General features: G+C 35.3%; 2 protein-coding genes across 2 annotated transcripts; one reads left to right on the forward strand and one right to left on the reverse strand.

Annotated features, from left to right (window-relative positions):
* Positions 1–451: 451 nt before the first annotated feature.
* On the reverse strand, positions 452–3,172 carry LOC137928866 (protein transport protein Sec61 subunit gamma). Its single transcript, XM_068771869.1, has 3 exons — positions 3,038–3,172; positions 2,851–2,947; positions 452–695 (listed from the first exon to the last, which is right to left on the reverse strand). Exons 2-3 carry the CDS (start codon positions 2,942–2,944, stop codon positions 583–585), a joined length of 207 nt encoding a protein of 68 aa, XP_068627970.1. The 5' UTR covers positions 2,945–2,947; positions 3,038–3,172; the 3' UTR covers positions 452–582.
* An 888-nt stretch (positions 3,173–4,060) lies between these two features.
* Exo70 (exocyst complex component 7) lies at positions 4,061–21,311 on the forward strand. Its single transcript, XM_068771927.1, has 17 exons — positions 4,061–4,234; positions 4,390–4,555; positions 5,154–5,281; positions 6,903–6,977; positions 7,411–7,528; positions 9,099–9,310; positions 10,404–10,465; positions 11,243–11,343; positions 12,467–12,657; positions 13,913–14,080; positions 15,443–15,581; positions 16,615–16,710; positions 16,879–16,985; positions 17,567–17,673; positions 18,548–18,641; positions 19,294–19,488; positions 21,270–21,311. The coding sequence occupies exons 1-17, from the start codon at positions 4,187–4,189 to the stop codon at positions 21,309–21,311; spliced, it is 2,049 nt and encodes a 682-aa protein (XP_068628028.1). The 5' UTR covers positions 4,061–4,186.
* The last annotated feature ends 1,055 nt before the right edge of the window (positions 21,312–22,366 follow it).

Genomic DNA, 22,366 nt, shown 5'->3' on the forward strand with positions numbered 1-22,366 from the left:
AGAAGTTTTCCATCATCAACATCATCTTAGTTGTCAACCGTTGGACATAAGCCATATCCATAAATAAACAATTGAACTAGTTGGAACCAGTTGACTTTCAGTATCTTTCGATGACCTGAACATGCTTGCCTGTCCACCTTATGGGTAGAGATCCAACACTGCAATTGCCTATCTCTATTATAGAACCTTCAGGTCCTAGCAGAAGTTATGTTTAATAGTTCTTGCTATAATTCGATAATAGGATATAATGAAGTCAAATTTCTGCCCAAGATACCAAATATTAAAGGCAATTTAGTGTCCGCTGATCACTTCTCAGGGGCTGTATCCAGTTTGTAAGGAGCTTCTAAGCAGCAAACTAAGTCCATGGATTATATGTGGTATCATAAGGTAATGAAGTGTACCAAGGTTTGTGATGGAACACTATCGTCAAATAACAAAAATAAAAGAAATTAGAAAATGAAATAATTTATTCATTTAAAACATACTGTATAAGGAAGAGGATTTAGTATGAAACGCGAGAATTTAACTTAGTGGGTCGTAGGCTTAAACATATTTAATTATATCTAAAATTATTTAGCTAAACTATGATCCCACTATGATGTTGTTGATGGGGATGTGGATTAGTTTGACGAAGAAACCAATGAAGCCCATGATGCAGAAACCGATTGCTGTGGCAATTGCAATCTTTTGGAACTCTGGAAACAAAAACAAAAACCATATTTAATTAATGGACTTTTGGAACAAAACATACTTCAAGGGTTGATATATTTTACCATACAGGTATAGTACAGATAATATGTTAAACACACTACATAACAAGTTTTTTGTAGATGTAAGTTTTAAATAGGTGAACATATACCTCATTTTCTGTTAGTTAACATGTGTTACACACTATCCAAAGTCAATGGTTTCAGAAATTATAAACAACATTACAATAATATAGCAATGAATATTTTAAAAATTCATTTAAAAGTTTTTGACCTGTTGCATTCCAAGCTTAATTCTAACAAAAGAAAACCCCCTATAAAGCTTTTAGACAAATAACCAAACATCCTGTATATTTGTTTTAGTGGACAGTTAAGTCTATTAAATTCCACAACAAATCAACTTGTAAATTACTAATAGGATCTCAATGATGGCATTCTTGCAACTCTTGTGGGTCATCGTCATTATTTCAGCTGTTAGATGCCCACTACAAGGTATAGGCTTCCCACAAATGTTACCACAATGCCCAGTCTAATACTGCCTGCTTCCAATGGCTACCCCCAACCTTGACTATATTGTTGGACCACCTAGTGAAGGGCCCTATCTACTTCCTAAGCAGACTCCTCTGTAAATGTAACCAGAACATACCCTTGTAATGTTTCTACTGCTCAAACACTAGTATTTTTTTAAAGGGTGAACATAATGTACCAGCAAGGAGTCTTTCTTACCAGTAATATATAATGTAACATAATATCACATAAACCACAAAAAGACTTAGACTTATTGTGAAAAATATAAAAAATACCTAAATAAATTGTTAGACCTATTGAGCACTGTCTGTAAATTAGCATGCTAACTTATTAAAGGAACCGGGAAGTAACATGACATTACTTTCTTTAGTTAAATTTACACAACTACATTTTTGGCTAGTTTTATTTCTAATCAACAGTATATTCACCTCCACTATCAACAACCTTTTGCCATCTAGTATACAAAATTTCAATGTTGGAGCGGTAACAAATCAATTGGTTTGTCAGTAAAATATGTTGACAGAGATGACATTACTTTCCAGTCCCCCTAATATCTCGCTATATTAAAGGTGATTGGTAATAGATAATATTTGCAATCACCTTCTCACATCACTTCTGGCAGTATAAGTCAGTATGGATAGATAGTAAACAATAACTAATTTAGTATGTGTATATATATATATATATATAAATATATATATATATAAATATATATATATATATATATATATATATATATATATATATATATATATATATATATATATAGTACCTTTTCTTACTATATATATATTTAGTTTTTTGGATAGGGTTTACCATATGTTAATGACAGAAAGAGGAACACATTCACCTCTTATAATCTTTTGCACCCATAACCTTGTATATGCAACATATAAATTGCAACATTTAATTAAAGAAGAGTTGATTTATAATAGTAAGCGAAAATTTAGGATGTTGTCAATAGTGAACTTGTCACAGGTGATTTGTCCATCTAGCTGCCTTTCAATATGTTTGGATACATTGTGAATTATACAATGTAAAATTTACTACCAATGAAAAGTGAATGGTAAATATTTTTTTATGAAAGCTAGGATTATCATTGTATCAAGCAAATATCTCTATAAATATTCATGTAAGTGAGTAATGTTTATTGAAAATTTAACAAGTATTGAAGGGGGTTTTTGGTTGTTTTTTGGCAATGACAATATAGTAGAATTAAAAATCCCAGGCTAACAAGGTTGATTTCATCCTGTAAGCTCTGAGAGAATTTTTCATCTACAAAAATATTGAAAAAATATCGAAACTGGTAATTTGTGGTAGCTTCTGCAGAAGGGACTTACCATCAGCTACCATTGACATATAAATATATTAACATTAAACACGAAAGTTAAAGGGATCATAAAAAATATAACGTACTTTCTAACTATGAGATTTCTTCTATATTCCCTAATAAAAAACTAAATACTGTTATAATTTTAATAATTAATAAAGTGAAGTCGCCCCAAGTAAAACATCCCTAAACATTGAAGCTGAAGTAAAAAAGAGAAGTGCCAAAACTATACACGGATTTAATTGATTAAAAATTACAAATAAAATTTGATAATTCTTACGATACCTTTTCTGTCAGGTTTCGTGCATCTTCTTACTAATCTAATTGAGTCCTTAGCGAATTGCTTGCCTGGTTCGATAAATTTCGCGATTTGATCCATTTTCTGAAATAAATATACGAGGGATAAATATATTAAATATAGTCACTTTTCAAAATTTTCAAACAATACATAATGAAAATTTGATTGTCTTACGTTTTATGAAATTTAAAAATCACTAAATACTGCGAGCTTTTGTAAAGTAATTGTTTAATTGTGTACCGCTTATTGGGTTTATACGGCAATGACAAGACAGCCAAAGTGTATAACGTCAGCCACGTTTCGAGAACACACGGCACGTCACCACACTTTTCTAAAACGTTCGGATACACAATACAAGATTGCCAGATTGATCAGCGATTATAAAATACGGGAAAATATTAAAATAAAAGTAGATTATTGATAAAATTATATTAATTACGGGCGTAGTTCGGGAGCTCAATTTTCGTAAATAAATTGTTGGCAACCTTTTGCTACTATGTAGAAATAGTGAAGCATAATACAACAGCAAAGCGCTAAAAGCTACTTTACACGAAAATCATATTTGTAGTTAGTCCATGCGTCTCGATCGGAACCAAAATATGAAGGTTTAAGTGACAGCATATACTTGTCCTTAGAAGTTGAGAACCTTAGGTGTTGAAAGCGGTTCTCTATTTTAATTGAAATAAAAGACTATTGTCTCTAGTAAACCGTATGATTGTTCCATATGCAATCTTGTAATGCTCGTATTTGTCAAGGTTACATAGATATTTATACACCTGCGCAAATAATATTATAGAAAGTTCCCATATCGTATCGTTCTACTACACTTCAGCTGTTGTTTCAAGTCAGTTATTTGTCAAGAAGACGATTATTTTGGCACTAGTCCCGGAATTAACACGCGGCTGATAAAATACGAAGGTTCCAGTAGCAGCTATATTTCTAAGACGTAGGAACGTAAGTCTTATTCAAACTACATATCAATTAAAGTTACCGGTTTTATTGTTAAATATTTTCATATACCAATTAGAATGAAAAGATTATTTTTAAAATTGTACATAGAGTGTACATACATCATAAAAAATATAATGAAGACCAATTATTTATAAAAACAGAACTTGACGGTTGATAAAATATGGCAGTTTTTGCTGTCAAATTTGACACTTGTCAAATGTCAACTAGTTATATACACAATTTCATGTTTATAAAAATTATGTATTTAATGTATTTTTAATTATTAAATATTATTTATCAACTCTGTTATACCCGTATAAAGTTAGAATAGATAATACAAAAAGTATTTCAAGGTTCTAAGTGAACGTTATAATGTACGCTATAGAAAAGAAATTCGAAATCGAAATGAAATTGAAAAAGGTATATTCCTTTTAAAGATTACTATTTTTATACAACAAATATTTTAACTAAAATTCTATATAGATTAACTTGTATTAAGAATTCTGAGACTATAAAAAGATTTTTATTGTAGACGTCTTGTGGGCGTTTACGTGAAAAAATTAATCTGTTCTCAGGAGATGACAAATATTCAGGAGTTGAAGGCTGCAGCCAACCGTAGCTCTTCGCTCGCCGGTGACGTTTGCAATGTGCTGGGCGCCTGCGAGCAGCGCTTGCAACAGCTGGAGACCGCGGTACTGCCTCTGTATGGAGACACTGCGCGTTTACAGCATATACATCAGAGTAAGTCTTCTTAACATTTTGGAGCACTGGACCTTATTAGAGACTATATTTTAGACCTTAGCTGGTGTTAATATGAATAGTTATACAAACAAATTATTATAATTGCTTTCACTGCCACTAGTGATGTAGTTCATTTTGTTTATAAGAGACTTTACAACTGTATGGAAAACTTGTTTATAGGATATTAAAAATTTTTTGATTTAATGCTTAGCTAGACTGTGATGCTTGAATTCTGTAGAACTATGCGGCCTTTTATTTAAAATAAATTGGTGACAAAATAAAGTAAAGATAAGATAATTCATCTCTTCACCTTTGGAACTTCTAATAGAACTCTTATTGATCATCAATTCATTGTTTATAATTTTTTTTATCTTTTTTATTTTTAAAATTTCTTTTGAAAGGTGTCATAGTTGTGGAGCGAAAAAGCAGAAAGAAAGTCCACAACAAAAAGTTATTGATTTTGTATGGTATTACATATTACATTGTGTTAATAAATTAAAACATTTAATGAAAAAACTATATTATTGCTTCCACTTTTATTAATATATACAATAAGGTCAAGGGTTAAAACTGATTTGCAATTTATGTTTGATTGAAGATATGGAGCGCACAGTGAAGGCTTTGGACCATGTGATCAACTATTACATGGTGTCTAGGGAGTTGGCTGATCTGATTCAAGCTGGTCCTCACACTTCATCCACAGAATCATTGAATATTTACTTAGAGGTAATTCAATATGTACCCTTAGAAGCTACAATTGTTTTTATAAAAAGCAAGAACACTGTTTTATTATCTTCTTTTAATATTGACTTTGGTTCATTATCAGATAAGCTATATCATATTATTTTTTCTGTGTTTATCTGCAGTAAGTTTCGGACTTTTAACCTTTGTGGACTGGACGCTCTTTGCTATTTCATTTCAGCAGGTTTACACATATTTCACCAGTCACTTACTTGCTTGTTATTGTTTATGGTGGGAATCATGTATGATAATCCACTATATTCCATGTTGAATGTGGCTCGACATTGGATGCTTAATACAAAAAGCAATGTCAAATCACACTCAACATTGGACCGCAAAGGGTTAAGCAGATTTGCTCCTTTTCTTTTCTTTCATTTAAGTTACTCCTCAGCACGGGAGGCGTCATTCTTCACCATCTTTTACCAAGTTTTTAAATGTCCAGGCATTTCATTCATTTAGGTTTTTTTGTTTAGTGCTTCATGGATCTGTGTTCATAATAAACCATGGTGAGTTTCATGTGGTTGTTAGGATACCATTATGCAGCCTTTGCCTATACCATATATAAAATATTCAATTAATGGTAAAACTGTTTTGGTGATATTTTAGAAATATTATTGTAAGGATTGGCTTTGTAGCTGTTACACAAGAAATATTGTCTTAAAATTGTTACTCTGTGAGCTCTATCTGCGGTCTGTTGGGATTTCAAAGGGAGTTTAGTTAGCTTGATTAAGACCAACCACAATGTGTGCATTGCTGCTCAGATGCAGAAACCTGACCGCTGAGACATGACAAGATAAGATGAGAGCTCTATCTGCTTTGAGTGAAGAGAGAATAACCATTTTATTTGTCATGCAAGACACCTTCTAAAACAGTGATTCCCAAAGTGGTCTATATCGACCCCTAGGGGTCTATGACAACCTGCAAGGGGTTTACGTCAGCGAAAAAATATTTGGGGTCCACGAAATGAAAAGAAGGTCTGCAATAGTGGATCTCAACACATACACTGATAGTACCTATTTACTTACATCATACTATCTTATAATATCAAAACTAAAAAAAGTACCTATGAAGTAAAAAAATTATTATGTATAAAATCGTGTAAGTTGTAGGATGTTGGTATAATAGATTGGTTTAGTTGGTATAGTAGATACATAATTTTAAATTGAGTAGTATTAATTTAAATCCAATTAATAAATGTATAAATTAACATGTGTTTTTAAGCTTATAACACTAAACTTCACTACAGTTAGAAATTTACAGGAAATCAATATCAGGTAAGTAGGGGGTCTACCCAACACGAAAAAACATGGCAAGGGGTCTACGACACAAAAAAGTTTGGGGAACTCTGTTCTAAAACACGGTGTTCACAAATATGGCGACATTATGCAATACGGTGCACTGTTGGAACTCTTATTATATTATTCTTGTGGGTGTATAAATAGCCATGAATTTTGGAAGCACTAGCATTCCATATGAAACAGTCATAAAAATTTAAACAACAGTGGTTGATTTCAGTTATGATAAAGAACCACTCTTGACTCCTTAGGGGTTTCCTAGCGTACTCTACTCCCTAAGCTATATATTTATTTTCAATTGATTTTTTCAGGCTTTGGACAAGTTAGCGGAGGCCCAAAATTATTTCAACAAGAACAATCCTCAAAGCGTGGAACTCGAGAATATTGTGAGTATGATATAGATTGGTTATGAAGTGGCTTTTAATTATAGAGCGAATGTTCAAATTCTTACAAAAGTATACAATATGTGTGTCAATGACAGACATCACACAATAAGCTGAACGAGAACTTTTTTACTTATTATTTTACTATGCCCCCCACTTTTGGGGACTTCTGCTTCCCCCTTCCATGTGGAGTGGAGATGTTACTTATTCGGGTAAATCATTTTTTCAGTTAAAAAATTTCTTTCTTACTCTTCTATTCTTCACAAGTGATTTTGTGCTTTCTTTTCGTAATATCGACTGGACTGATTTATGTGGAATTCCTCTTTTCGATGCACCGCTGAAGATGGCGTAATATTGCTCACACAGTTTCTACTAAAATTACTATCTTATTTGTAAATATTGTACTTGCTAAAACTATAATATGTGTGTTTTGCAGAATCAACTGTACAATGCTGGAGTGCTGAAACTAGAGAGTGCATTTGAGGAGTTGCTGAGTCGAAACACGAGACCTCTGTCTCCAACGACACTCATGGACATGATTGCCTTGGAAGAAGGTATCAGTTCACTCTTTGTGTTTAACCCTTTCCATTCCAATGTCGAGTGTCACTCGACACTGATTTTGTTCCACAAGCTCCACTGGTCGAGTGATACTCGACATGGTGTAATACTTCTTTTTGCGGAAAATTTTAAAACAGGAAAGATTTTTGTTTCTAAAATGTTTGAATCACGAATGAATGAAACATATTCTAGAATCGCAAGATACTATAATTCAATTAAATTTTAGCTGGTAATAAAAAAATAACTATTATATCTTAATCCCTGGTGTACCTAACGGGACCTTATCGTACTACTACTTTTTTCAACATACAAAAGTTATACTATTGATATAAATACAAATAAATAATATTTGATTGCCTGTCTGTAATATATATACAGTACATAAATCAATTTTTTTAAAATTTTGTCTGACTATATGTTTGTTCCGACTAATCTCTGAAATGGTTAGACCGATTTTGACAAGACTTATATTAAAGGTGGCTAATTGAATAAGGAGTAATTTAGGCTAAATTTATTTCAGAAAATTCTTAAACAATTTATAATTCCATGTGGACAAAGTCGTCATTATTGAGCCACTATTTTTTCAATACAGAAAAGCTTTATTATGTTTATAGTTTTGATGTATATACAAATAAATACAATTTGAGTGTATATCTGTAATATCTATACAGTTTATATAACAAAATTACTTTTTTTTTAATTTTTGTATGACTATGTTTTGGCTAATCTCTGAAATGGATGGATCGATTTTGACGGGACTTATATTGGAAAGTAGCTGTTTAAATAAGGAGTTATTCAGACCATTTTTGTATAAAAATTGTGAAACGAAAAAAAAAAACTATATTTTGTTATATTTTTCGCGTACAAAGTCGCGAGCACAGTTAGTATATTTATACATAAACAATTAACAGTAATTACAAGTATAAAAATTGTGTGCAATAATTATACTTAAAATTATTACTTATTTTGACTAGAAATGTCACTTCATGTTCTACCTCTCTCTCTCCCTTTTTTATGACTCCTGCCATTGGAGACATCTTGTACCCCTTTTTATTATCCCTCTCTTGTTTTTGGGGAAGGGTTTTTATTCTTCTTTTATTTTTATATTTTTTCGCATGTGTATAGATTGCCTATGTAGGTACATACACGTATTGAAAACTATTCCGAGCTCTATGGTAGGGTCATGAAATTGCTTTTGCACACAATATCTCTGACATAAATCTTTTTGGAGGAGAAATGGTGTCCCAAGTCCTGAAATCACATCCTAAATTGGTTGAAAGAAAGTCGAAAGATTTTTATTTTTATACTCATGTATATGTACTTTTGACTTGCCTATTATTTTTAACATTATAAATATGTGAGTGTAGTTAGTTAGTGAAAACACTACCATCATCTCGAGATGATGATCTGGTAAGAAAAGCCAGCCATATCCTCTTTTCATTGAGCTTCATTGGAGCAATCTCCTCTGAACAGTCCCATGTTATGGATCTCTTAGCTATTGACAAATAAATTTGTTTAGTTAAAATTATATATGTTGGTAACATTGAAACAATGTTTCACTTTTAGACTCAAGTGTGGACAGCGTGAGCGTGAGTGGAAGTGGGTCCACTTCGGGTGCTGCGCTGGAGACGATGCGTGCAGCAGCCGCTTGGCTCAGCGCTGCAGGGCGTCCGCCTGCAAATGCCCTCCTGGCCATCAGAGCACCAGCCGCTAAGAGCTCCCTGCTCGCCTTCAAGGATTACCTGAGATCCCGTTCCATGGCTGCATCACCTCTAATGGTAAGTTGAGTTGCACTATTGGCAACCTAATGAAACTATGGGGATCGTTCAATCAACTAAACTTTCACCCTTCCACCAACAACCCCTATTTATTAATAGTGATATCTGTAATTTAATTTTGTACTTGTGCGGTCAATAATTGTGCAATAATTATGTATAGCATTGAGAAATTGATATTGTTTTTAAAGGGCTTAATTTAGTTCGACCCATACGGAATTTATTTGTTTATTTATTTGGGTCAAAATTAAAAATTGAAATTTAAGCACCTTCCCGCTGTCAGATTGATCTGAAATTTGGTACACACATTTAATTTGGATGATAATACAATATAATACAATCAATAACATTATAAATCTAAAATGGCCGCCGATACAAAATGGCGGACTATGTACATATTTTTCCACAACCGCCACAATATGGGTATCAAAAAACCGTTTAACTTAAAAGTTTTTTAAACGTATTTATTTACGTTTATTATTATAATTAATGATATATATATCAGTGGTGGCCAAGCTCTTAGATAGTGCGAGCCATTTCTCGAAATAAAAAAATTTTTACGAACAATATTTTTTAAAACGCTTTTAAATAACACTAATGTTTTTTTGATTGATAATTAAACAAAAGTACAAAATATTTGTATTGAAGTTAGATATAATAGCACGTATATGAAAGCACTCCTAATAATACTTAGATGCCGGTTAGTTAATTACGATGGGTGTTTGTATTTCGCTAACTTTATGGTGCAATAATAATAATTATTATTCACACTAGTAATTTGTTTTGATTCCCCAGCAGCTGACATAGGTTATAATATATATTTAAACATTGAAATAATTCTACAATCAATCGTTCAAAGAACCGCAGTTCGGCCACCCCTGATATGTGTTATATTATTAAAAATAATGTTTAGTGTTTTATATACCTTCATTGTTCACGACACTTCGTGCCTCTATGACTTATGTACACTTCTTAAAATAAGTTAGTTTTTATTATATATACTCTAGAAATAATATATATCGTAAAACTATGTTTAGACGTTATGCCAGATAGTTACATATATAATATATATATATATATATATATTTCATTGCAGAAGTCTAAAAATATGCTGCACCGGTCCGACAGTACCAAGAAAACCAGCAAGTTGCAAAAAGTGTAAGCGAAATACATTTTATTTATAGTGTCTTATTGTTACTATGCTAGTTGAATCAATAATTAATTTATGATTATTGACATTTTAACAATTTTTTTTATTTAAAAGCCATGAAATAAATAAATAATATAACATGTATACAGTATATTTCTAAGGCACCGCGAAAAACTTAATGTACCAAAGTTGCAAACGCAAAAAGTCTCTGCAATACCCGGCGATAAATATATAACATCGACCTTTAGAAAGAGACAATCGGCTAATTTCGGCTTCGTAGAGCGTTATCTCTGTCGCACGAAATATAAACAGTCCGGTATATATTAGGAGCTTTTAAAACAAATATCATTTGCTTCTTTTGATAATTATTTTTTTCTTTGTTTTACACAAACAAGTTTTTTTATATTTTATTTTACCTCACCCTAAAGCCATCACTTACATAAAAATTGGTGTATTTCTCTTTCGATGTGCAATATCTATCGGCGGGTACTGTAATTCATTTCTTTTATAGATTTAATAAACGAATATTTAAATGAAACAATCCTTGGCAGTGATGTCGCCTAATATTTTGATTTCATTTAGGCTAAATCTGATAAAGTGTTTATGTATAAATCTCTGTTAAACTTTATTAATAGACGTATTGTTGTGGAGTTTCTTCCTGCTTCTTCTCCACAACTATAGCACCTTGCGAAGCAGAAGCAGAGTAGTGTCAAAAATGAAATAAATTAAAAATAGTAACTTGACTATCAATAAGATATAATTAATTTTATCTTTATTTCATTCAGGTTAGAGAAACGTGCTAACAAGCTGATGATGAAGGCATCACAGACCCTGGAACAGTCGACGGGTCTCGCTATAGGACCTAGGAGATCTATTAATGAATCCTGTAAGTCAAAATTTTTATCATATATGTAATCCGACATCCATACACGGTTAAAATTCATTCTACCCGCACTAAGCTTTTCTTTGATACTTTTATAGTACGAACAGCTAAGAAGTGGAACAACTTACCTTGGTCATTGTTTCCAGACAATTATAACTTAAGAGTCTTCAAGGCAAGAGTGAATTGATTTCTTCTAGGCAAGCATGTAGCATCCTAGACAAATGCTTCGCCTATAAAAGATAAAAAAAAAATTCACGTATATACCATCTGTTCTATTACCCTATGTAAATAAGATCTACCAGGTCTGCTTGATCCAGGTATGTAAACTGTTCGAGTCAAAGTGGATTTTTTGGGTAACTAGCAATATAGAATATAGAAGAATCTTTTAAGTGATAATAAAGCTTGTATTAAGAATATTGTAAAAGTGACCACAAAATATATCCAGTCCGAGTTTTCTGTGGGCGCTTGTCGCTTCGAATCTCTGGAACCTCTCTCCCTCCTTTAGGTTGGAGAATGGTTTATAGGAGAGAACAACCTGATTCTAGATTCTATTTTATTATTAACAATTAATGATGGTCTATAGAAGAGTTCCCCAAACTTTATTGTGTCGTAGACCCCTTACCAATGTTTTCCGTGTTAGGTAGACCCCTTACTTACCTGATATTGATTTCCTGTAAATTTCAGGAAACTAATAAACGTATTTGTCGACATTCGTATTTATAGAGTGACAAATTGAACAAGTCAGTGCAAGGTAGCGAAGCTCTGAGACTACAACTCTCAGGTTTTTACAAGTTCAAAATGTATTTCGACCACAAAGCGAATACCAACATCCTACAACTTATACAATAGTATAAATATATATAATAATTTTTTTACTTCATAGGTACTTTTATAAATAATGTAAATGTTTTGATATTATAAGATAGTATGATGTAAGTAAATAGGTACTATCAGTGTATGTGTTGAGAAGCACTATCGTGGACCCCCATTTTCATCTCATGGACTCCCAATTTTATTTTCACTGACGTAGACCCCAGGGGTCGATATAGACCACTTTGGGAATCACTGGTATATAGCGTGTGTATCGTTGTGATGATAGTATGAAGGCGATGGTTGTTATTTACAGATGGTGAGGAATGCCCGGAGGCTTTGGATGAACAGGAGGCGGAGGCGGCGGGTGCTCTGGCAGCATGCGTGTGCCGGCTGGCGAGGCACGAGCAGCGCGCAGCCCTAGGCCTGGTGCCACTGCCCCGTCTACCCGCGCTGCTGGCTGCCACGTTGCGTGATTGCTTCGCTGCACTCGCAGCGGATGTAGAGGTAGTACACACACGAACCGCCACAAAATAGTTATTTATTTTATAATTTATTTACTCTTTATGTACACAAAAAAGGAAAATGGCGAAATTGTGGGTGGAGTTTAACAGTTTAGGTAGGCAATGTTAGAGACAACACCTAATGAGCTGGAGCACAAAAATTAAAACGCTTGGATGAAACATAGACAGTTTATTTAAAAGTCATCCGACTACAACTTCAGATACACCAACGCCATAATAAATTATTTGTCATGAGAATGAAATAGTTTTTACATAAGACTTTCACCACTCATTTGTAAATATTAAACATTGATTGAAAATTCCATCAAGCACTAAACATTTAATACAAATTCACAAACAACAACACACATGTCACTTGACGCCGTTCGCCATTATTAAATTTTATGATATTTTTCGGCGTGAGACGCGGTTTTGACAATCGCCTACAAATCATACGCCGCGCGTCCTTACGTTTTGCGCATGCGTAGACCGATGGTTTGACAGATAAGCGAAAGCATTTTGACAACTGTGATTATTTCGCTATATATTTAATGCCATAGGTGTTCTCTACCAGTTTATCTTAGGGCAGACGGAAAATAATCGAAGCAGGTGCCTAAACTATAATAAAATATCACATACTAATGAAACAATAACAATTCTTACATATATATCTCGTATAAATCTAATATATAAAATTCTCGTGTCACGGTGTTCGAACTTGAAGTCCTCCGAAACGGCTTGACCGATTTTTACCAAATTTTACATGCGTATCCAGTATGTCTTAGAATCGGCTACTATCTATTTTCAATACCCCTAAGTGATAAGGGTGGTCCACCCCTAAATTTTATTTTTAATTTTTTGGACAATTTTTTTGGTTTTTATTTTATTATGATACAGCATACAAAAATACATACAAACCTAAATTTTCACCCCTCTACGATCATCCCTTATCTTACATTTGTTAATTAAAAACTAATTTTTTTGCAAAACGTTTGCGGGATCAGCTAGTATTTATATACAATACATAAATAATATATACATATATCGTGCAGATAAATATAAATAATAATGACTACTGTTGTGTAAATTCTGATAATTTCTGACGCATATGTTCTCGAAGTTTCCGTTTGAAACTGTAACGGCTTTTTGCTATCCTTACTTCCAAAGGCAGCTTATTCCATAGAACAGATTTCACAAAAAAAAATAGTCATTATATTTAAAAATATGTTTGTATATTAAATGTGAGGTGGTTTCTCCAGCGTGCCTGTAACCGCTGTCACCGTGCTGCAACTCGGTGCTCCAGCGGCGCTGCAGCGTGCTGGGCGCTGCTTGCTCGCCTGCAACGCCTGCAGCCTGACGTGCAGCGCGCCCTGCAGCCGGCACCACCAGCTCCTTACACAGCCATCGTGAACAGCTGCCAGCAGCATGTCAGTTATTAATTTAGTCTACGTCCTAAACTCATTGTCACCCTAATCTACCTATCGAACTCATCTCTCTAATCTGCGATGTCCTTGTAAAGCTTATTGTCTCCCCAATCTGCGATGGAACATATACTTGTAGAACTTAATGACTTATGAATTTACAATTAAAATCTGTCTCTTTCTAATCTGCGATAAAACGCTTGATTTATCTGTATCCGCCCTTTTCTGCTCGATCAAAATCTCTTGAGATGTGATGTCATTTGTCATGATCTTCTGTATTCGATTCGAAGTCTGAAAAGTCCGATATCCAATATTTTCTAGAACTCAATGACTTATAAATGAATTTACAATCAAAATCTGTCTCTTTCTAATCGATGCGACGGAACGCTTGACGTAACACCCTTTTTTGCTCGATCAAAATCTCTTGAGATGTGATGTCATTTGTCAAGACCTTCTGTATTCGATTCGAAGTCTGAAAAGTCCGATATCCAATATTTTCTAGAACTCAATGACTTATAAATGAATTTACAATCAAAATCTGTCTCTTTCTAATCGATGCGACGGAACGCTTGACGTAACACCCTTTTTTGCTCGATCAAAATCTCTTGAGATGTGATGTCATTTGTCAAGACCTTCTGTATTCGATTCGAAGTCTGAAAAGTCCGATATCCAATATTTTCTAGAACTCAATGACTTATAAATGAATTTACAATCAAAATCTGTCTCTTTCTAATCGATGCGACGGAACGCTTGACGTAACACCCTTTTTTGCTCGATCAAAATCTCTTGAGATGTGATGTCATTTGTCAAGACCTTCTGTATTCGATTCGAAGTCTGAAAAGTTCGATATCCAATATTTTTTAACTATCTATTTTAATTGGTTAATATTTTGAACATCTACATAGAGTTAACTTATAGTAAGAAAAGGACCAATATTTAGCCACTTCCGCACATGCAGTGGTAGTCGTGCAACAAATGCACCGCCCGGCAGCCCGCTGATAAATGAGTGTGCGGCAAACAATGCGAATCACACAACCGCCACCGCTAAATCACTCAACACGTGTTTCACCCCTCCACGGGGCATCTTCAGGAGTTATGTTACACCGATTAGTGCCAAACACAGAGTGGAAGTGGCTAAGTATTGGTCCTTTTCTTACTTAGGATGGACTTCCGCAAGGTAACGCCTGATTCCATTAAATTAACTTATATTGCTTCACTATGTGCGAAATTACTAACGAGATAGACAAACTTACATAATTAAAGTGCAATGCAATAACTTTCATAACGAGTACCTTTTTAATCGATGCGATAATGTGTTACGTGTGAATATGAAAAAGACAAGTATATATATGCATCTTGTTCGCGCAGTGCGTGCGCACGCTAGAGGAGTGGGTTGAGGGCGTGAAGAGCGACAGCGCGGCGGGCGCCGTGGACGGAACCGTGCACCAGCTGGCTGTGGCTGCGCTTGCGCATTGCCACGCGCTCGCAGCGCACCTGCACACCGTCGGTGAGTACACCGTCATACTAACTGCATTACTGTACAGTACCCGGCGAATAATATTGCACATCGACCTTTGGAAAGAGAAAATCGGCTAATTTAGGCTTTGTAGAGTATTATCTCTGTCTCACACTACATTAGTGACGTTTTGTCAGACGTGTGACAGAGATAACGCTCTACGAAGCCGAAATTAGCAGCATGTCTCTTTCTAAAGGTCGATGTGCAATATTTATCGCCCGGTTATTGTAGTCGCAGCAAAGTTCTGCTTATAACTCCCTTCTACTTACTGCACGCTCAACATAATGCTCGTGTATTTTTTACACATTGTGTTTTTTGCATAATTCTACTCACTGCGCAATTAAACTGTGTCGTTCTACATTCTGCACTCTTCTACTCAAATATCTCACTCTATCTTTTACTTACTATACTATTCAACTCGATGTATCATTCTACTTGCTGTTGTTTCTGTTTATTGCAATTTCCACTATTTACACCTTACAATTATTGTCCCTTGCATTGAACGCCTCTTTCTACTGACCTTTTATTTGTACTTAGCACTCGATTAAAGGATTACTCTAGAACAGAGTTCCCCAAACTTTTTTGTGTCGTAGACCCCTTGCCGTGTTTTTCCGTGTTGGGTAGACCCCCTACTCACCTGATATTGACTTCCTGTAAATTTCTAACTGTAGTGAAGTTTAGTGTTAAAAACTTAAAGTAAAAACACATGTTAATTTATACAATTATTAATTGAATTTAAATTAAAACTACTCAAAATAAAATTTTGGATCTGTTGCGAAAGAAAATATAGAAATATAAAATAAAAGTATAAGGGTCTAAATAAAAATAAAAATTGAAACTGTAATGTGATATACCAAAAAGGTGTGGCGAAGGAAGAGAGGTGAGGTGTAAATGAAATGTAAATAAACGGTAAGAGATTAAGAGAGAATGAGAAGAATGAAAAAAGAAGAGAATAAAAAAGTCATGGTCTTCAACACGATAAGGGGTACGAGAGGCCCCAAAAATGTTATGTGTCTGATTCCAGGTCCAGCGCTCTCCGCGGAGCCGTCATACGCACGGGCGGCCGGCCAGTACCCTGGCGTGCAGGACAGGAACGCCCTGATGCTGTCCATCTACATGCGTAAGTCTGCTGTTGACCTTGACTCAGTATCACTTCTTGACAGACATTCAAAGGTCGGTGGATGACATTGGATGCGGGCTGGTTGTAACCTGGAAGTTTATGGGGGATGTGGGATTAAAGATCGGTAAATGGAGAAGCAGTAAAATCAGATTATTTGATGTATTGCAGGCAAAGTGCTGGCCCAGCTTAACTTGGCATTACGCAGCAAGAGTGAGCAGTATCCAGACGCTCTGAAGGCGATCTTCCTGCTCAACAACACCCTGTATTTACTGCAGGTATGTGACCACTCTAAATGGGGAGAGCTGTGAGGTTGAGTCAGAAATGAGGAGATTCAATGGAGAACCAGTCACAGATGTAGCTCGAAGGTACATCGCTCATGAAACTGACGGACGTGGCTGAAAGCTTCTGGAGTGTCGATCACGATCTGATAGAAATAGTTGAGCTCCCCACTAATTTGATCGACAAAATAGTCAAGTTTTTGGGGGTCCCTCGTACATTCACGGGTCTTGAGTACATGAAGACAAATTTTAGGTTAATAATTTTTACATGTTCTTTTATTTGCTTACTCTTCTTATTCTTATATCCATCTTAATGTCTCATTTGTTCTCCATTTTTCTCCAACATAATCTTTCATTCTTTTTTATACATAGCCTATTTTCCTTCAATACTCCTTCTGGACTGCTACTTTAAAATATTTATATCCTTTTTTATTTGTTTTTCTTTTATATTTAATATCATAAGTATCGCGGGAAGTCGTAAGACTGGTCTTCGTGGCTATCCCTGGGGTAGTCTTATACAGTGCAGTGCACCACCTGCATTCGGGTCAGGAGTATACTCTAGTGTAGGTGTACCGCAGGGTCTGCAACGCGGAGGGCTGATGGAGGTGCTGGCTCTAGCGGAGCCCGAGTGCGAAGCCAGCTACCGCGACATGATACAGGACTACAAGAACGCTTATCTTCAAAGGTATTTCCTTTTAAACTAGCCATATTATTGCTGTGTGATTATTTTGTCCACTGTGACTGACGCTGTCAGTCACTGGTGGCCGATGCTGTCAGTCATAAACATCGACGTTACTATCGCTAGTTGACGCTGTGTCTTCTGCCACCGACTATGCCAATCAAAAAGGCTGTAACTCGAGTCTAGACAAGCCAGCGCTGAGTCAACGGTGATAGATATTGTTAATCATTGGTGACTGCCATTGTCGGTCACAGGCGATAGACGCCGTCAGTCATCTCTGTCGACTTTATCAATCATTGCTAGCCGACGTTATTAGTACCTGACGCTGTCTATATACAGCGGCTAGCACTGAGTCAACAGTGATGGACATTGTCAGTCATTTGTGTGTAACGTGATGCCTGGCACTGTCAGTCATATGTGTCGACGTTATTATCGCTAGCTGACGCTGTCTTCTGCGACTGACTTTGTTAATTAAAGATGCTGTAACAAAGTTTAGGGAAGCCAGCGTTTAGTCAACGGTGATAGACGCTGTTAGTAACGTTTGTCTAGTTTGATCTATTATAGGTGCTTGATGCTATCCGTTCACAGTGGCTTGCACTGAATCAAAGGTGATAGACATTGTCAGTCATCAGTATCTAACAAGGTGACTGACAATGGACCCAATTTTTGATTGAAGGCCTGTAGTTCCCCCGTATCGTATTTGTCATAGGGACCTTATTTAGTAATTATCATCCTTATTATCTTTTCATCCTTACTATTTTATTTCGTTCTCCTCTTTCATCCTTCCCAATTTCTATTCCTACATTCTCTTTCATTCGTTCTCTTCCTTTCTCGGTCATAAGATATTTAAGTACCTAGTAAATTGGTTTGTATCCCACAGCTGGAATAAGTTGCTGTCGCATATCACTCTGGACGAGCCGCTGCCCAGTCGTCTACGCGACAAGGATAGACAAATATTGAAGGACAAATTCTCGGTGAGAAAAGTTACTATTTATTATTAATTTTTTAGTCATAAGTTGTCCACGGCTGGACATGGGCATACTCTAAAGGTTTCTAATGTAGGACCGCTTTGAGGTTACTGTATGTATATTGATTTACATTTTTTTAGAAGTATGTATACAGTGTGATAAGGTTATAGGTGTAAAAGGTTTATAGGGGGTTGAATGTATACCTCATTTGCTGTCAATTCATTTATGGTACACCCTATCCAAAAGTCAATGGTTTCAGAAAAAAAATAACGTAATTATAATAAAGTAGAAAAATCGTTTTAAAAATTCATACTACTACATATTAAAATCAATTAATTATTTACTATCTGTCCCTGGAACTACTACTACTGATTGAAAAATAAATTATCACCATTATATCACCTAATAGATAGAGCCTGATAGAGAGCCTGGTTGCACTGCCTGCATCTTTAACTATGTCATCGGTCTACCCACTAAAAAATTTAACATATTCCAGATTATTCACTTTATACAGGGTGATTGGATATAGGCGTAAAAAGCTTCATAGTTTGTACACCTGTGACACAATATGTATAACATAATATAGTACAATGGTGGTGTCATTTTAAAGGAGAGGAGGAAACTTGAGAAACGCAGGATGTCTGTTTTTGTCGGGCAGGCTTTCAACCGAGAATGGGAGGAGTGCTGTCGGGCACAGCGCGGGTACAGCGTGCCCGACGCTGAGCTACGAGAGGCTCTCAAGCGCGACAACAAGCAGGCGATACTGCCAGCATACACGGCGCTCCACGCGCGACACTCGGCCACGCCCTTTTCGCGCAATCCCGACAAGTACCTCAAGTATACCCCGCTGCAGGTATGTCTTGATAACTACCTAAAAGAGAAAAAGGTTTTTTTATGGTCCCCGCTGTTGGGGACCCCTCGTTCCCCTATCACGAGATGGGACAGGGACTTTTTAATTCTAGTAATTTATTCATATTTTTTATTATTATCATTTATTATTATCACTATTTTTGGTACTACTATATTCCTTTTATTTCTATATTTTAGTGTTCGTTTTATTTTTACCTATTGCATTTATTACCACCTCCCTGCAGTAGCTGAGGAAGCATTCTCTCTCCCCTTCGTCTTGCATGATGGCCGAGACATTCCTTTCCTCTATCTTTTTGCCCATCCGGCATTCGGAATCTGCGCGCAGTCTTCCCAACGCCGGACAGTGGGCCACAAGGTGGACCACGGTCTGGCCCACGCCCGGTTCACAGAAGCACGAGGGGTCCTCCTTGAGCTTGAACCTGTGAAGGTACTCAGAGAACCCCCATGAGAGAAAAAGGTTCAGGAGATAGAAACTGTGTTAGGTCTTGCTTCGAGATGTCTCTGGTGACGCCCCCAGGAGAAACAGGTGTTAATGATGGGGGCCTGTAACTTCCACTACTGCTCTGATTAGTACCTTATATACATGCTGGTATGTCTTGATAACTACCTAAAGGAGAAACTGGTTGTTTAGTGGGGGCCCTAAGCTTTCATTACCTTCAGCGACTCACGATATATCACGACGAGGTTTTCAGGAGATAGAGACTGTTTTAAGTCTTGCTTCGAGATGTCTCTGGTGACGTCCCCAGGAGAAACAGGTGTTTAGGTTAGAGGTCTGTAATTTCCACTACTGCTCTGATTAGTACCTTAAATAATCCCAAGTAGTAACAGCCTACAAGAGAAACGAAGTCTTTAAAGTGGGGTCCTGAACTCCCACTATCTTCAGTGACTAGCACGAAGCTATCAGAAGTGTATTCATAATTAAGTACACGCTGCTTTGGTACACCTTCCTTCTGCTCCCTCTGCTGCAATCCCAAAATTAATCGACACAGATTTTGGTCAGGGATGACGCTCCCAGAGTAGAAACGGCTCACAAGAGAGTGGTGCTCTCACACGAAATATGGAGCATTCGGAGTTGCGGATGTTTATGGTGAGGGTCTTAAAGTTCCACTAGGTACAGAGACTCACGTGTTAACACAAAAAGGTTTCACGGGTAGCGTAAACAGTGCATACTGAAACCTTCCACAATAGTATATCGTAGAAAGACAGGTATTTTCTAAATAAGTTACCAGAGCTCTTCACTAGCCATATGAATGCCCCCAAATATAAACAAAGTTTAGATTATGATTATGTTTGTGTATTATGCTAAAAAAAAAGGTTTGGGAAGGGGTCCATGGAACAACTAATTCATTTACTTTCACCCACCACACTCCTCTCCCTACAAAAGCACCAACCATTTCTGCTTCTGAAAGCCCGTTCATGAAATGTATGATCATACCATACCATCACCACCTATTCACCAAATACACGAGGGTTCTTAGTACATTTGAATCTAAGGGAACAAATATAAGTATTACTACAATTTACAGTGTCCTTAGAAATAAGTCTGGTCTAGATGACGTCACTGCCATATCCTCAGGGTTCATCTGTTTCTCATATGTGACCATCATAAGGGTCTAATGTGGTGCTTCGTTCATTTACGATAGATATACGTTAGATATATTTATTATTAAAGCTTGCAGATCAAAAACATGACAAGCTTCCACAGATAATAATAATTTAAAAAGCTTACCAGTGTTATAATTTTAAAAGAATTTTATATTTCAGATCGCCACACAGCTGGACGGATACTTCGATGAGGCTGCTTAAGAAATAATGTTAAAAATATTTATTTAATTATGTTATATATTAAACTTTTTATTAGCATTAAAATGTATTTCAATTTTTATTTTATTTTAATCTACCTGTTTTATAGTTTATAATTAATATTTTATTTTTATAAAATATAATTATTTTATTTAGACCGTCATAACAAAAATTGTAAGAAGGGTAAATAAATGATTAAATAATACTTTTGCCTATGTGCCCACATTTTAATAATTTTAATTGAAGCCAACATTTTAGTTCCGTGTCTGGCTACGAACTGTAAATCCCGATTTTCTATCACGCCAGCGTACTCTCTTCTTCCGTGTACCCCTAGTGATCTTCACCTCCTCGCCTGGATCTTTGGAAATTAAGCCTTAAATTCTATTTTGAAATTTTTTAAAGGGAGAGAGAGAGAGACAGAAAGAGGAGATATACACATACTTAAACAAGTGAGACAACTACATCTTCTGTGCTGGAAATATTCGGTTTCATTTTCCTTTTGTTACTTCATCTATTATTGAGTCATTGAATGCTTTTATATATTATTTAAACGAAAAATACTTTACATGCAAGCGAATATTTATATATATATATATATATATAAATATATGTATAGCTAGATTCAGTAATTTGGCAAATTCTGATTTTGAAATATTTCTTAAGTCCAGAGTATATTTAAATGGTGGGTAAAATAAATAATAATGATTGAAAATAGGTAAAACTAAGAACAGAACCTAAATTGTTTTTCTATGATAAAATCACATACCGATATATCTCTTCCAAAAGTACATTCATTCCGAAAAGAAAGACCATTCCTTCAAGCTGCTTAAATCAAGGAATTTTTCGTGGATAGTAAAACAAAAGCAAAATTTCAATTTCTTTTATTAACCGACTAAGTTCTAATGGGTCGTTTGTTTTTCTTTCCTTTCTTCTTCTTAGGCCACTGAAACAAGGGTGTGTGTGATAAAATCTTACCAAATCTAGAACACAATTTATATAATAAACTAATTCCTAGATATTCATTCATAACAAGGTATATAACACTATAATATTCTGTT

Source organism: Battus philenor, unplaced genomic scaffold, assembly GCF_028537555.1.
Source record: "Battus philenor isolate CCGP_79_NKW_IND1 unplaced genomic scaffold, ilBatPhil1.0.hap1 SCAF_4, whole genome shotgun sequence".
Classification (NCBI taxonomy): domain Eukaryota; kingdom Metazoa; phylum Arthropoda; class Insecta; order Lepidoptera; family Papilionidae; genus Battus; species Battus philenor.

Bases quoted from the DNA above. Each gene is read 5' to 3' on its own strand.
- LOC137928866 (XM_068771869.1), bottom strand. From the start codon at position 2,944: ATGGATCAAATCGCGAAATTTATCGAACCAGGCAAGCAATTCGCTAAG. The intron at 696-2,850 runs GTATCGTAAGAA...TTTTGTTTCCAG, and splicing joins CACGAAACCTGACAGAAAAG to AGTTCCAAAAGATTGCAATT.
- Exo70 (XM_068771927.1), top strand. From the start codon at position 4,187: ATGTACGCTATAGAAAAGAAATTCGAAATCGAAATGAAATTGAAAAAG. The intron at 18,642-19,293 runs GTGAGAAAAGTT...TTTGTCGGGCAG, and splicing joins TATTGAAGGACAAATTCTCG to GCTTTCAACCGAGAATGGGA. The intron at 19,489-21,269 runs GTATGTCTTGAT...TTTATATTTCAG, and splicing joins TCAAGTATACCCCGCTGCAG to ATCGCCACACAGCTGGACGG.